The sequence below is a fragment of the Bison bison genome, unplaced genomic scaffold (assembly GCF_000754665.1).
Source record: "Bison bison bison isolate TAMUID 2011002044 unplaced genomic scaffold, Bison_UMD1.0 scf7180017864153, whole genome shotgun sequence".
In the NCBI taxonomy this organism is placed as follows: domain Eukaryota; kingdom Metazoa; phylum Chordata; class Mammalia; order Artiodactyla; family Bovidae; genus Bison; species Bison bison.
Genome location: NW_011494725.1, coordinates 2,132,321 through 2,147,516, shown reverse-complemented (window position 1 = coordinate 2,147,516; position 15,196 = coordinate 2,132,321). Strand labels below are relative to the sequence as shown.

General features: G+C 52.8%; 2 protein-coding genes across 2 annotated transcripts in view; both read left to right on the top strand.

Moving 5' to 3' along the window:
• Positions 1–968, top strand: part of LOC104989336 (mothers against decapentaplegic homolog 7-like) — a 4,346-nt gene extending 3,378 nt beyond the window's left edge. Inside the window, exon 4 of the mRNA XM_010840969.1 lies at positions 1–968. Within this exon, the coding sequence (XP_010839271.1) occupies positions 1–359 (359 nt within the window). The 3' untranslated portion in view covers positions 360–968.
• Positions 969–3,820: 2,852 nt separating this feature from the next.
• SMAD7 (SMAD family member 7) overlaps positions 3,821–15,196 on the top strand; it is a 24,016-nt gene continuing 12,640 nt past the window's right edge. The window contains 2 exon segments of the mRNA XM_010840965.1: positions 3,821–7,016; positions 7,018–7,123. Of these exon segments, the coding sequence (XP_010839267.1) occupies positions 6,942–7,016; positions 7,018–7,123 (181 nt within the window). The 5' untranslated portion in view covers positions 3,821–6,941.

Sequence of the window (15,196 nt, the reverse complement as noted above, 5' to 3'; positions counted from 1 at the left end):
ACCCGCCGGTGCCCCCCCTTCCCCCCGGCACTCAGGTGGGGGGAAGAAAAGCCCGATTGGGCTGTGGGTTAGTGCAGCCACCACGCCGGAGGGGTGTGTGTACATTTCCTCCTGGGAGGAGATTTGGGGGACAAAGGTATAGAGAGGGGACCCGGGGAAACTGGAAAGGCATTCCCTCGGGGTTCCCTTCCAGTTTTCTCTCCTCGGTGGCCCCAAGGGCGGGGTGGTGGTGCCTCTGGGCCCTACTCATTCATGCCCATATTCTGCAGACATGGGGTTATTTCCGGATCAGCCAAGGGGGTGCAGAGAGAAGTGGGGGGGGGGGGGTCACGCCTCCCCCGCACGGCGAGAGGCGTTGAGGTGTGTGGCCGACTTGGATTCGGTCCAAGCCCGCCAAGGAAGGCTCAGAGAAGAGGTAGTAAAGGCTGGAGAGGAAGGCTCCCCTTTAGGAAGGAAGGGGGAGCGTCACGTCGGGCGCAAGGGGCCAGGAAGCCTACCCTGGCCGGCGCAGCTTTGGGTTTTGAGGCAGAGAGAGCAGGATAGGAGGCCGAGCTGGATACCTGCTCCCAGCTCCGCCAGCCCGGGGTGAGAGAGAACAGGCAGTCAGGGGAAGTTGGGTGTCTCCTACTTTCTTCCAGCGCAGGAGAGAGAGCAGTGTAACCGACTGTTGGATGGTTTGCCCCCAGACTACTGAGTTGGGCCCTGGGCTCCTCCGTTGAGACCCCGGGGTCCTTCTCCTTTATGCTCCCAGCCTTCTCCATTGCATCCCTTTTCTCTGCCTCTTTGTGCGGGGGCGGGGTGCATCTCGGGCGCCCACCGATTCAAGTTCCCCAGCGCCCTTGGGGTGCACCTTCCGGGGAAGCTGGGCAAGGGGGAAGCCCGTGTTCCCCGCGCGGGTGCTGGGCGCAGCGGCGGTGGCGGAGATGAACTGCGCCCCGGGGGGACGGGTCGGGGCGGGGGGTGGCGGAGGGATCAGGGTCTGAAGTTCTGGGACGCGAAGTAGGGGAAGAGGGGGGCTTCGCCGCCCCCGCCCCGTGAACTGCGACGTGAGGCGGCCGAGCCGGCGGTTTGCAGCCGGGCCGGCAGAGCGCGGCGGCGGCGGCCGCAGACGTGGAGGAGCGCCGCGCCGAGGCTGGCGCCAGGCGGCCTCTTTTGTTTATCTGACAGCTAAATATCAAGGCAATCACCGCCTCGCGGCCCTGCCTCCAACCCCCACAGCTAAGACAAACAGTTGGGCTAAAAGAATGCCTCTGTTATCATAAGTTTCTATCTCTCTCTCAGGGCTCAGCCTTTATTTTCTCTTTCTTTTTTAATTCCAGAGTCTCCCCCTCCTCCTTACTCCAGATACCCGATGGATTTTCTCAAACCAACTGGTGAGTAGCTGATTTTAAAAATATCCTTCCTGTCTTAAGTTAGAAATGGAGGCTGTAGAACGCGGATTTGTGTGTCTAGGCAGCGGCTTGGGAAGACTCTGGACTTGCCCTGAGGTGGTTATAGGTTTCCTCTGTTGGCAATTTGGTGGATTTTTTTTTTTTCTTTTTCTTTTTTTGTTGTGACTGGAGCTGGAGGTAGTGTGTGTGTGTGTGTGTGTGTGTGTGTGTGTGTGTGTGTGTGTGTACATATATATCTTTCTTTTTGCAAAGATGTTTCTTAGGTATGCTTTCCATTTTGTTCATTTTTTTCTTGTATTTGTACTCCATAACCCAGGCTGGCTCAACTCAGAGCGTGGGCTCTGGCGCATGCAGGTCTAGGGAGCCAAATGGGACAGGGTGATGGGAAACGTGGGAGACTCTGTGAGTGCCAGAAGTATCAGTGGGGAGATTGGAGAGCCCGATGGGAGAGAAGACTGTTTAGAAAAGTGTAGAGATGACCTCGGTTTGGGGCAAGAGAATAGAAAATTTAAGGAGTAAAGGCAACAGCCCCCTCCCCCCCTCCTAGTTTTCTCAGAATTCCTAGTGGGGGCCATAAAAGTGTTTAGCATAGCTCTGGCCTGCCTGTCGCTTTGTCACTGGATGGCATTCGGCCAGGGCAGAAGCCCCACTTGAGGCTGGCACCAGCCCTGTTGGGTTTGTCTGCATTCAACTTCTGGCTGGCAGTGCAGGGGAGAAGAGAGGAGGGACCACAGAGCTGGGAGGCAGCTCCGATGGGCCCCTGTTTCCTGGAGCCCTTTCTTACAGCGGGGAGGTTCCTGTGCCTGCAAGTCTGAGTTGTAACTGTGGTCTCTGCCGGTGCCTGAGAAATGCAGTGCTTGTGACAGTCTTATTTTGCCAGGGTTCTGGGAGAAGGAGAAATGAAGGGTTGGGCCCCATTTCCCTCTTGGAATTCTACAGGTCCTTCCGCCTCATGAGTTTTGGCTGTTGGGCCTTTCCCCCCACTAATTAAAAGTTTTGCTGGGGCGTTGTCCTAAATTAAATACTTTAATGAATGGTGTAAGCGAAGCCCATGGTCTCCAGCCAGCCCTCCCTGACTCCACACTCCCTCCAGTCGGAAGGCGTTGCTGCTTGCCTGGTGCCTGTCTAATAAGTGGCCTGCGAAGCATATGATATTTTGCTTTCGATTTACAAAACACCAGATAAATGGTCATTAATGAGGAGATAAACCAGCTTTGTATTTGTAACAAACGTTAACTGAGATTACCAAGGTCTGTTTTCTCCAAGAATGTAACTTGACTGGGTTTTTGGCATCAAGGCTCAAGAATTCTTTTATGAGCTTAGTTCTCCAAGGGGCCCTCTCTCTCCTGCTTTTTGTTTTTCCTTCTGTAGTCTTCAAATGTGGAGGTTTTCCTTAAAAGAGAGAAGAGAGAGGCCAGTCATGTTGGCCCCAGGGTTAAAGACGACTGGGGGAACTGTTCCGAGAGAAACTTCTTATCACCATAGGAAAGAAGGCCCACGTTCTTTGGGGTTTCCTGCAGAGATAGTGGGAGGCTCTGTCCACCGGATTCAAGCAGTGACCATCTCAGGCCAGGACCTCATTTTCAGCAAATGGAGTGATATATTTATTCATTAGCAAGTGTTGACATTAGGTAGCAGAATGTGTGTAAACAAGAGAAGCCACAAAGACAGGAATGCGCCATTTCCAAGGGGGAGAAAAGTTCTCCGGATCAGCCAATAGGAAGTGATTAACCTGCCAATCGGAAACTCAGACAGCTGGTTAGTCACCCAAAATGTTTGTGTAAAACAAAACAACAACAAAAGAACAAACAAAAAAGTAGGTCCCCCCCACCTCCCCCCCCGCCCTGCAAACTCAGAAAACCCTGAAATTAAAAAAAAGCCTAACGAAAAGTAGCATCCTGCTGTAAGGACATGAGGGTGCTAATAGGTGAAGCCCCCGTGTCTCCTGACGCACTGGAGGACAGCCAGGGCTGGCTGTGCTGGCTGCTGTGGCCAGGGGCACAGATGCGATGCTGCCCCAGATTTCTCTTTGCCTTGCACATTGCGGAGAGTATTTGGCTGGGGATTTAGATCAGCTGCTCACACTAAAGTTTCCGAGTCCAGGTTGAATTTTTGGCCTTGGGTTACTAGGTGAGAAGCAGCCATAAGGTTTACAATGGAACGTTATTAAAATCTTAACCAGTTGCACAACTAAGGGAGTCTCTTCTGCAAAGTCTCCAGCATGGGCTGAGGCAGTGGGAAGGGGCTGGGGCCTGGTCTCCCTGCAGCCTTTGGAGGAACTGGTGGTCCTGGTTTAGTCATTAAGTCGTGTCCAACTCTCGGCGATCCCACAGACTGTAGCCCACCAGGCTCCTCTGTCCATGGGATTTCCCAGGCAAGCATACTGGAGTGGGTTGCCAGTTCCTTCTCCAGGGGATCTTCCTGACCCAGGGATCGAACCTGGGTCTCCTGCATTGTAGGCGAACTCTTTATGGAGTGAGCCACCAGGGAAGCCTTTGGAGGAATGCCAGGGCTAAAAGTTGGGAGTTCCATTTTGCTATGGTTCAAGCCGTTCCACTGCGGCCTCTGGGATGGCCCGGCTTTGGTAGACCTGATTGCTAGGTGGTTCGAAGTCAGCAGGATCTTCTGAGAAGGGGCGCTCGCCATGGCTGAAGGAAGGAGCACGGTGTCTGTGACATGAGGCTTTCAGAAGTCATGGCACCTATCCACCCTTATCACACCAGGGGTGAGAGCAGGTTATTAGAATGAGATCGCAGTTTATGGAGTGGGAATGCTGTGTGGGCTCTACTTCCTGTTTCCTCTGTATCTGAAGGTCTGAACTATTTGAAGAATGTCTTGGGGTGGGAGGGGGGCTGATGTTGCTGGGTATATGCTCCTTGCTTAGGCCAGGGACCCTGGTGACCAGTGCCTCTTGGCAGATCAGGCCTCCAAAGCCTAGTTGAGAAGTCTGAGACCTTGCTCTGCACTTATTTTTTCAACTCAGGCCGCTCTTTTTCAGGCCTGTTTTTAAATCTAGAAATGATCGAAGCAATTAGATGATGCATTCATTCACTCATTTGTTGGTTTGTTCATTCATTCAGTCATTCTACAGGCCTGATGATGTGCCTGCCTAAAATGCACTGCTGATTCCGATGCACCGGTTTGTCCTTCTGTAACCAGGGCTGTGGGTTGGGGCAGAGCTTAGGGTATAGTGGTGGGCGGGGGAACTCCTCTGTGCCAGATGGTACTTAGGAAGCTCAGAACTAAGTTGACAAGACGATGCTGGCTGTCGGGAAACCATTCTTTGAGAGAAGAGGGCGTCCCCAGCTTTGTCACCTTGTATCCCTTGCAGCAGCTCATTCAAGGCCCACGTCTTCAAGGGCTCTCTTGCTGCTGGGACAGGGAAATGAGTCTCCCACAGAACCCAGCACTTCTGGGGAGCAGGTGACACAGCAGAAGCTGACACCCTGACTTGGGAGAGCTATCGCAGCGAAGCTCTTTTTTTTGTGGGTGAGAGACGGAGGTGTGGCCTCTTGGCCCTTTACTAGCCTGGCAGGACCTAGATGATGCTGAAGACTGTCTCAGCCCGACTACCCGCAGGGAAGAGAGTGAGGCCTGCTGGGGAGGAGAGGGCTGAACCCTTGGGTAGGGCCCCGCTCACCGGGTGGCCCCTTGGGCTACTCAGTGACGCCTCAGTTTACCTAGGTACGTGTCAAACAGGTATACCTTGCTCCTTCACAGAGGTGGTAGGGAGACCTAATTAATGTTTGTAAATCCCTCCTGAGATCAAAGGCGCTGCACAAAGGGCAGAGCACCATTTCATAGAAACGCTTGTGGTTGCTGGTGTGGAGCTGGCTTACCTTTGATCTGAGACCGGCTGACAGCCCTGTTCGCGGTCCCAGCTCTACCCCGAGATGCCGGGCCCTTCCTTTGAAACACACCTTGCCCCAGGGATTCAGCCAGCCAGAGTTGGGGGCAGTGGGGGCTGGCCAAAATCATCGTGTTTAAATGTGGGGGTGTCTTCCGTTTCACGGGGAGCCTGTCTCTCCTTCAGGGTGAAGGCCATCGGAGTAGTTTGGAAAGTGCAGGGTATACACTCTTTAAGCAGCAACTCCATTTCCTGCCTGCCCCTATTGTTTTCCATTTGATTAAGTGTATCCTGTAACACTGTATATTCCTGTTAGGAATTAAACTTTACCCTGATACAATGAGATTACCCACATGGTCTTTTCTGTCTCCCCTGCCTGATGCTGCCACTCCTCAGCCCACCCTTCCCCTGTGGAGGAGAATTCTTGGAAAGTTGTTCTTGCACCTGAGGGAGAATGCAAGAGCGGGATTAGAGAGAGAACCTAAGACTGGGGGTGGGGTGGGAGGGTGGCAAGCCCAGCCCCATCCCCTTTTTACCCAGGGAATGGACACAGCTGCTAGGTCTCTAGAGAGCTCCATGGCTCCTTGCCTCTGGGCTCCTCTTTCCCTTGGCTTCCTATTTGCCGTCTTGGCTAAGCGGTTCCAGTGGGAAACTGGTAATGCACACTCCATGGACATCCTGCTAGTGACCTGGAGAAGGAGGGTCTGGGATTTGCACCATCTGACCCGGTGTGACTGCTTTGGAGCCAGGACGCTCCTTTCCTGAGCTGGCCTTTCTCTGTGGATTTCCTAAGTTTGGCATTGGCAGTAATGCCCGATACACTTATGGGGTCTTGTGTGTTTTTGTTTCATGGGACTAATTAGTTGTGGTTTGTAGCCATTATTTTTTGTTTTAATTGCTTGGAGGGAGGTTGTGGAGTCTATTTCTCAGCTGGAATCGTCATTATCCTCATTAACATTTAGGTCACTATGCTGAGCACCTGAGGGTGACACAGACATTCAAGAGAAGGTTATAGACTAGTTCAGGCAGACAGGATCTGAAGGTAAAAGATCAGGAAAGACATCGGAAGGCAACTCCGCAAGTGCTGGGTGCCAGAAAGATTTTATAGGGATGGAGGGCAGGGAGCCTTGCAGGTCTGGGGTTGCCCAGGAAGGTTTCCACCCATGGGGAGTTTTTGGATTAGGTCTGGAAGGAGCTGGGAGCCTTGCTGAGAATGTCCTCTGTTCTGTTGACTTGAGGGGGCTTCACCCAGGTGCGTACATGAATAAGATTATTTGAGTCGTACTTGAGATTTTCTTGCACTTACTCTACCTCTGTTAGAAAGGGAAACGCAGTCCCTTCAGCCCAACACCCGTTTCTTCTTAAAGAACTGGGAAGTCTGTCTGTAAACAGGTGAGAGTGGTGGCGAGGGCCACTGGATCCAAGCAAAGAGGCCGTGCCCTTGATCTTGCCCCGAGAAAGGTGGCTGGGAGAGAACACGGGCCTCCTTTGACCTTGGGAACTACCTGGTTTCCTCAATGGGGGACTTGCAATAAAAGAAAAAAATTCCAGCAGTCTGTGATCGAGTCTGACTTGACGAATGATTAACTGGCTGCCGGGAGCCCAGACGGGTGACAAGGTGCTGTGGTCTGTCTCATGATGGGTAGCAAAGCCTGAGCAGCACATTAATAATCAGCATCGTGGCTGGGAGTTAGCCGTTTGGAATGTGTGGTTTCTCTTTAATGCTGCTTAGAATGTGCTTAAAAATTAATCTTGGTGTACTTATTTATTTATTTGTGTATTTATTTCTCTCTCCTTCTCAAATCCACAGCAGACTGTCCAGATGCTGTGCCTTCCTCCGCTGAAACAGGGGGAACGAATTATCTGGCCCCTGGGGGGCTTTCAGGTGAGACGCTTTTCTCTTATTTTCCCGGGGATTCCAAGGCCTCCTGAAATGACTGGAGATTTTGGAGGACCAGAGGTGGCCTTCTGCCACCCCAGCTGGTCTGGAGTTAATCCACGTTTTTATGTGCATTAAACTGGACGTTTCTGCGCTGACTCCCGTCGCCCTTCAGCTCGAGGTTCTTGGCCTGCCCCATAGATGTGGAAATGGGGGCCACCTGGGTGTGGGCTGTGTTTCTGAGTTGTTGTTAAGCAGCCCTCTGCTGGAGGGGCTTCGCTTGGTGACTCTGGTGTTCTTAGTTCTTGGGTTTAAGCTCTTCTCTTGCTCTCAGTGCATCAGGTGCCTTGAAGGGAAGGGATCCACCTTTTGGAAACTTGTAGAAGATAGATCCTGGGTGTAGGATGGGAGTTTAGAGAAGACGACCTCGGTGCTTCTCTGCCCATCCTGCCTCCCGGTCGAGCTTCCGGCTGGAGTCTACAGTGTGTGTTGGGGATGGATGGATGGATGGGTCACTGCAGATAGCAGGCGCTGACACTGAGCCAGCAGGGAAGGTGTCCCTCAGGGCCCACAGGTGTGAGCGAGGGGCCTGAAATTTGCCCCGGCTAGAGGGTTATGGAATTGGGTGAGGGGCACTGGGTAGCCCGAGCATCCTTGTCACTGAGAGACGGGAGAAGAGAGTGATAAACTTGGAGATGCTCATTACCAATGTAAGTGGGAGACATTTCCATTTTGTTCTAAAGATGTCCTGTTTCCACCTGCTTTTCCCACCCCAGTATGCATGCCATCACAGGATTTTCTAACAACTAGCTAAAACAAGAGGGGAAGTAACCTGGGGGAGAAAACAGAAGATCCAGTAGAGTCCTGGGCATTTGCCTTTGGGACATTCGTGTAGGTGGGATCGTGGCAGTGCAGATGGAAGCTGTAAAGCGCTTCTGAGAGGGGACTTCTAACTGGTCAAGTGTCAGTCAGTCTTGGTTCCTCCCAGCCAGTTCCCGCTGCAGGAATTGATCTTGCCGAGAATGTCTTCAGGGAGACCCTTGTTTGTTTTGATTTCAGCACAGTATATACTCTGGCTGTTATCTGAGACAGAGGGTATTGTTTACTCAAAGCTCCTAATGAGAGCTGAGCAGGAAAAAAGAGGAACCCAGAGAGGGCAGGGGGCTAGGGGGCGTGAGGATGAGCGTGGACCATGGTGGCGGAGGAGGAAAGAACATACAGGGATGTGTGAGTTGTGTCTCTTCTGCTTTCTAAGGCTGAGAGGGTTCCGGAAAGAAAGAAGGCCAAGGAGGAGGAAGGGGTCTGGGCGAAATCGTGCACTCAGGATGTTGTTAGACGGTTTTATTTTTTAAATCCTGAATGTGCAGGAGGAGTCCCAGCCCCTCCGAACCACATGAAATAAGCAAGGGAAGTGGTAGCTTTTGAAAGGGGGCTTTTCGGAAGGTTTGTCTCCTTGATAACATCTTGTCTGTCTCCTTTGCTGGAGGAAGTGACGACACCAGCCTCCTTTCCCAGCCCCAGAGCCAAACGGTGTGACAGTGTTGCCCCTTCTGAGATGGGTGGGCTTCCGAGAGTTTTTCTAGTCCTGGAAAGACACCGGGGGTAAAGCAATGATGAACCCCCCAACCCCCATAGTAACTGCAGTCAATGAATGAGGAGCTGCTAGGAAGGAGTGCTTGTCTCTGAAGGGCTAGCATGGTTCAAGGGAACTGCAGAAAGAAAAAAAAAAGTGATGGGGGGGGGCTCCACATGAAAGAGCATTTGTTTTGAATTTTAGCTCTTGATTTACTAATTCCCAAGGCTTCAAAGTTTGAGCTCTTTCTTCTTTCCGTTCAGAGTTGGAGCGGTTTATTAATAATGTGCTGTGGGGGGAAATTGAAGAAACTGTTTCTTGGGTTGTTGCCAGTGGTTTGGGGGTATCTGGAGGGGAGGCAATGGGCGCTGAGAAAACCCAGGGCTCCCATCTCTGCAGTGAGAATGTCCCCCCACCCCCCGCAAAAGATGACTAGTGGCCCAGGTCCAAGGTGGAGGGTTTTGCAAATGGAGAATGCCCAAACCTCCTCCTTTCAAAGAAGTTGATCTTTCCATGGGGGGTGGTAGGGTGGGGGTGGCCAGGATGAGGCCAGTTGAGGGGGGGTGCATTAGCTGAATGAGGCAGGGCTGGGTAGGGGAAGAAAGAAGGCTGGAGGGGGTGTGCCTGCCGTGCTGAGGGCCAGGCCAAGTGGGCATCAAGGTGGGGAGCAGGGAAAGCGCCCACACGCCCCTGCCCCCACCTCCCCCTGGAAATCACCTCTCTGAGTGTCTCTTTCACAGGCCCCCGCGTGCTGTTTTCCTTCCTGTCCTGCCCTGGCTGAGAGCGGGCCTAATGAATGGGGCTCAGTTTAGGGTGGGAGGAAGGTCGGCAGCAGGAGCCAGGGCTTGATTCTCTTGGCAGGGGAAGAAGGGAAAGAAAAAACAGTGGTGTGAAAACCTGGTGTCTCGGAGGTGGGGGTGGGGGTGTGCTTGAAGGCACGCCCCTCCTGAGATGCCGGGGTGACTCCAAGGCTGGCCCTTCCCTTTCCTGCGAGGAAGGGGAGTGGGCGGGCAGGCGCTCTGGGAGCCGGCCCGCTGGCTGCAGGTTGGAATTCCAGCCGCGCAGCGCGGGACTGGCCGGTGAGACACAGGCCCGAGCCTCTGGGACTCAGTGAAACAGACCCCACCCCTGCAAGTTTCCTCAGTCTGGGAAAACGGCACACATTTTTAGAAGGCTGTGACTCGGTTCCAGGAGATTGTACTTTCATTTCTGACAGCCGGCTCTTCGAGACAGATGGATTGCTCGGTGCCTGGTTGTGTGTGTGTGTGTGTGTGCGCGCGCGTGCGTGTACACGCATGCACGCGTGTGTGCGGGCTGCAGACGTACAGATAGACAGTCCCGTGCACGCACACATGAACGGGCAGATGCCCGTGGGCAGGCTCTGGGTAGGCCTGGGTCCCTCTCACGCGGGTGTCGGTGAATGACAGACAGCTCCTCCTTGAGGATGTGTGCTTGGGGCCCGGGGAGTGTTTATGGACTGGTTCTGAATCGTGATCGTAGGTGTGGTACTTCTTGAAAGACGTGTAGAACAAATCCTGCTGTTGGCATGCATCCTGGGCCAGGCGTCCCCACCTTGGAGAGGTCTGACATCGATGGGAAGCTTCTGGGTTCAGCTTGGTGGTGGAAATGGAAAAGATTTACTTGCAGAGCTTTCTCTGTATCACTGGTAATTGAAAGCATGCGTTTGAAACTGTCATCTTTGCAGCCTCCATCTGCAGTTTGGGGGCGGTGGGGGAGCTTTCATTCAGCTTGTCTGCTGTCCTGATTTGGGGCGGGGGAGGTGGGGGTGTTGAAGGAGTACCGCCTCACTTGTGAGTTGGGGTTGTTCAGCTGCAGAACCTTCATATATTGATGTCTGAAGCTGGTTGGGCCTCCCTGGTGAAGGGCAGGGATTAGAGGCCAGCGTCGTTCATTGTCATTTAAATTTCAAAATGGGGCTTCCCAGGTGGCACTTGTGGTAAAAGAACCCACCTGCCAATGCAAGAGGCATAAGAGATGCTGGTTTGATCCTTGGAAGAGGAAGTGGCAACCCACTCCAGTATTCTTGCTTGGAGAATCCCATGGACAGAGAAGCCTGGCAGGCTACAGCCCATGGGGTCACAGAGAGTCGGACACGACTGAAACAACTTAGCAAGCAAGCAGAACTTCAAAAACGGTGCCACTTTCGAGGAGGGCTTCCCTGATAGCTCAGTTGGTAAAGAATCTGCCTGCAATGCAGAAAACTCCTGGTTTGATTCCTGGGTCGGGAAGATCCACTATAGAAGGGTTAGGCTACCCACTCCAGTATTCTGGGCTTCCCTTGTGGCTCAGCTGGTAAAGAATCCGCCTGCAGTGTGGGAGACCTGGGTTCGATCCCTGGGTTGGGAAGATCCCCTGGAGAAGGGAAAGGCTACCCACTCCAGTATTCTGGCCTGGAGAATTCCATGGACTGTACAGTCCATGGGGTTGCAAAGAGTCGGACACGACTGAGCAACTTTGACTTGGAGGAGGGAGGTGGGAGGCAGTGGAGACCTAGTATGGATGTGTCTGGTGGAGGGGGCTGAGCGAGCCCTCTCTTGCCTATGCAAAACCATGCTCGTTGGAGACACGGTTCTACCAGCCCAGGGGAGGCCTGCTTCTTTGCCAAGGTCTTCAGATCCATGTATCACTTCTAGTTCTGGGTGATGGGAGTGCCCTTAGGCCAGCATCCATTCCAGGAACGGTTCTTTCCTCTTCTTTGATTCCTGCTGGTGTCTCTGAGAGCCTCAGAGGAGAGTCTTCAAGAACACCTGCATGATATGAAACCGTGGTCCTGGCTCCGTCCACCGTCAACTTGGGCCCAAACCAAGGAGCTTAGGCAAGAGCGTTCCATCCTGTTTTTAAGGAACGTTATTCAGCTGCATTTGTTGTCTGGTTGGGAACAGTGATGGCAAACTGGGGATTTGGCCTGGGTGCCTATGTGTGTGTGTGTTTTAATGTCTCCTTCCTGTGCCTGGAAACAGGCAACTTGTGGTTTCTCTGGTATTTGCCATGGGGAGTGGGGTGGGGGTGGGTTGAGTTCATCTAAGTGGCCAAGAGCACGGGCTTTGGGGTTGTCAGACGGAGCAGCCCATGTGACCGTGAGCAAGCCCCTTATCTACCCACTCCCTTTCCTTCACGCCACTGTGAAGAGTGACAGTCTGGATCTCTGGGGACCCACACATCCCCTAGTGCCAACCTGATGACTCAGGCCCAGGCCAGCTCACCTGGTGCACACCCATTGAAGACCAGTCACAGACAGCAGCTTAGACTCTTGGCCTCTTCTGCAAGCCTTGAGGTCATGCACTCAACCCTGGAGAAGGGCTCACTGTTAAACTCCCTTTGTCCTGAAAAGAATGAGGCAGTCAGGCAGGAGTTAAATGCAGGGTGACAGCATTTAAAGGCTCTGGAGCAAATTGGGGCTGCCCTGCCGGCCAGACTAGATGGGCTGCTGCCTCATGCATCCTGTCACTGAGACAGAACCTGGCCAGCTGTGGAGGGGGAGGGGGTCAGGTGAGGGTCAGGTTTTGGTGTGTCTCTTGCCACAGTCTGGGACACTAACCCCCCCTCCCCAGGTAGGCTTTGCCTTAGCAGAGCCCAGCTGTCGGCCTCTGGACCTGAAGAAATGTCAAAAGATTCACGATCCAGTTGGGCTCCCTGGGCTACTTCCTTGCTGCTGTTACTGTCCCACGACGCTGCTCCTGCATACAGTGCTCGCATTAACGCTCCCTTCACAGCCGGTGTCTGAAGCCAGTGGGAAAAAAAAAAAAGCACAGGCGGGGGTCTCCAGACCTGCCTGCACGTTAGGACCCCTGGGATCTTTCACCTCACGGTCTGCTGGCACGATCCCAGCATCAAGTGTTTTTTGAGGCCTGCCGGGTGATTTCAAGGTGCGGACAAGTTGGGGAGCCTCTGATGTAGGGGGTAAAAGGATCTCTGTTCCCATGGGGGTATCTCTGGTAGCTTCTCTTGGTGGCTGTGCACAGATTCTGTCTGTGCTCCTATGGTGAAGAATTCAAGTGTCTTGCTTGTTGAGCCTCTTCTCAGCTAAGACATTTGCTCGGTTGTAGGGGTTTCCCTGGTGGCTCAGCGGTACAGGATCTGCCTGCCAATGCAGGAGACATAGGCTCAATCGCTGGGTCGGGAAGAACCCCTGGAGAAGGAAATGGCAACCCACTCCAGTGTTCTTGCCTGGAGAATCCCAGGGACGGGGGAGCCTGGTGGGCTGCCGTCTATGGGGTCGCACAGAGTCGGACACAACTGAAGCGACTTAGCAGCAGCAGCAGCAGCAGCAGCAGGGGGTTTCTCTGGTGGCTCAGCGGTACAGGATCTGCCTGCCGATGCAGGAGATGTAGGCTCAATCACTGGGTCGGGAAGAACCCGTGGAGAAGGAAATGGCAACCACTCTAGTATTCTTGCCTGGAAAATCCCACGGACAGAGGAGTCTGGCAGGCTACAGTCCATGGGGTCACAAAGAGTCGGTCCTGATGTAGCAACTAAACAACCGCAAGAAATTTGACAAGATGTATTAACTCTGCCCCTTCCTCCTGTTGGCTTTGCTGTAGTGAAGGACATTATAAAAGTGACCCTGAGACAGGGTTTCCTTTCAGGATGATGGAGGTGTTCTGGAACTTGGTAATGATGTTGCTCAGCTCTGCAGGTGCTGTCAGTGTCGTTAATGGTAAATGTTATGTGATGTGTATCTTGCCACAATCTTAAAAAATAGTGACCTGCGGTAGCTTTTAAATACATGCAGGTATTTAGATAGTGCCTAAGAAACACCGGCTCTGGAGGATAAAACACTGGGAGCTATTGGAGGCAGACACTTATTTCCAAAGCATCTCTGAGGTCTCACAGGGTGGGGGAGTGGGGTGCAGGGAGTGGGAGGGATTGATCAAGGGCCTGTCTCTGTGATTTTTCAGCCTTTCCTTTTCCATGCTGGTGGCAGAAAGGAGAGACAGGAAGGTTCCCTGTGGCTCATTTTCCATGGCTGACCTTTCAGCAGGGGAATAGGTCCCCTTCTTCCCTCTGCCCCGGACGCTGTTTTCCTCTGGGCAGCCCAGGGTCTAGTAAGCAGCACTGCAGGGGCTATCTCCCAAAGCCTGGGGTCCTCCTGGCTCCCGCTGGGCAGTCTGGACCCCTCCTCTGGTCCTGCTGCCCAAGCCTCTGGTCCATGTGAGGTCTTTGCTGAGGCTGTAGGGCTGCAGAGCAGGCTAGTGACTCGTGGGAGCCCTGCCTTTGCAGGAGCCCTGTGAAAGGATACTGTACAGTGTGACCACTGGGAGGTCACCACTGGCCCAGCCATCTCTCTCGCTCAGTACTGAATGGCTAGCCCAGTCTGGCTGTGTGCCTACTGTCACAGACAGGCTTCCTCTCTGGGCTATTTTCAGCGGGAAGATATTATTAACTGCTGAGGCACAGTTCTCAATTTAGTGGCTAACACACCAAGAAAGCAACATTCCCTTGGTGGCGGCCGCTCTACCTAAACACATTGGCTCACGGCGGGGTGCTTCTCCCCGTGGGGATCTGCACCTCTAGCCCACTTTCTGGGGCAGCTGGGACTGTAGATTCAGCAGCTGCCATAGAGAAAAACGAGGCTTTTTCTTAAAGCTGACTCAGTTAGAGGTGTAGACAGTGATTGTGGTTTATCTTCTAAGATGAGGAGTTCTTTGTGACTGGCATGGGGCACTGCACGGAAATAGGAACTTTCTATGGAGTTTAGGGCAGTTGTTTAAACCAGGGTGATAACTTTCACCTTGGAAGTGAACAGGAAATATTGGGACAAGACAGGAAATTGCATCATTCCTTTTATGAGAAGAACTCCAGAAAAAAGTGGTTCATGAAAGGTAGTGGCTGCGAGGAGGCCAGCCGGGTTCTGTTTTGGTTTGTTTCTTTCCTAGCCCCTTCTTTTCCTTCCACTCTCCGAAGAACTTTTAGGCCATTTTCATTTAAGAACGAGGCTGTTTGAGAACTTTATGTTATTTTTATTATTTAAAAAAAATTTTTTTTTTAACCAGAAGGGTCACCTTCAGTTGAAATGTTAACGGCAGCCTTATTTCCCGGTTTACTAAAGAATCTTTCATGACTTTTTCAGCTTCCTTCCCCAAGTGGTGAAGCTGAGCAGCTCTTGGCTGGAAGCGAATTTTGGTTTGGCTACACAGTCTTCTTCCATGCTGAGCCCCACCCTGTGTCATTAGCTCAGTTTTAACTTGCAAAAAAAAACAACAACACACACACACACACACAAACAAACATATTTTGGGGGGCAGGGGGGTAGGTAGAAATCTACTGATGCCCATAGCCTTTTCACCCCAGCGTGGGGTCCCCTTGACCACGGTGCCTGACACCTGGAAGGCTGGGGCTGTCTTTATTTACAAGCTCTGAGCCTCCTTTTGCTCAGGGAGTCCCTGCCTTAGCTTCCTGAGTGTCTAGTGCTGGGGTTCTGGTGAAAAGAGGTGGCAGACAACAGTTCCCCTGGTGCAGCTGTGCCTGGGAGCTATGCTTTGCCC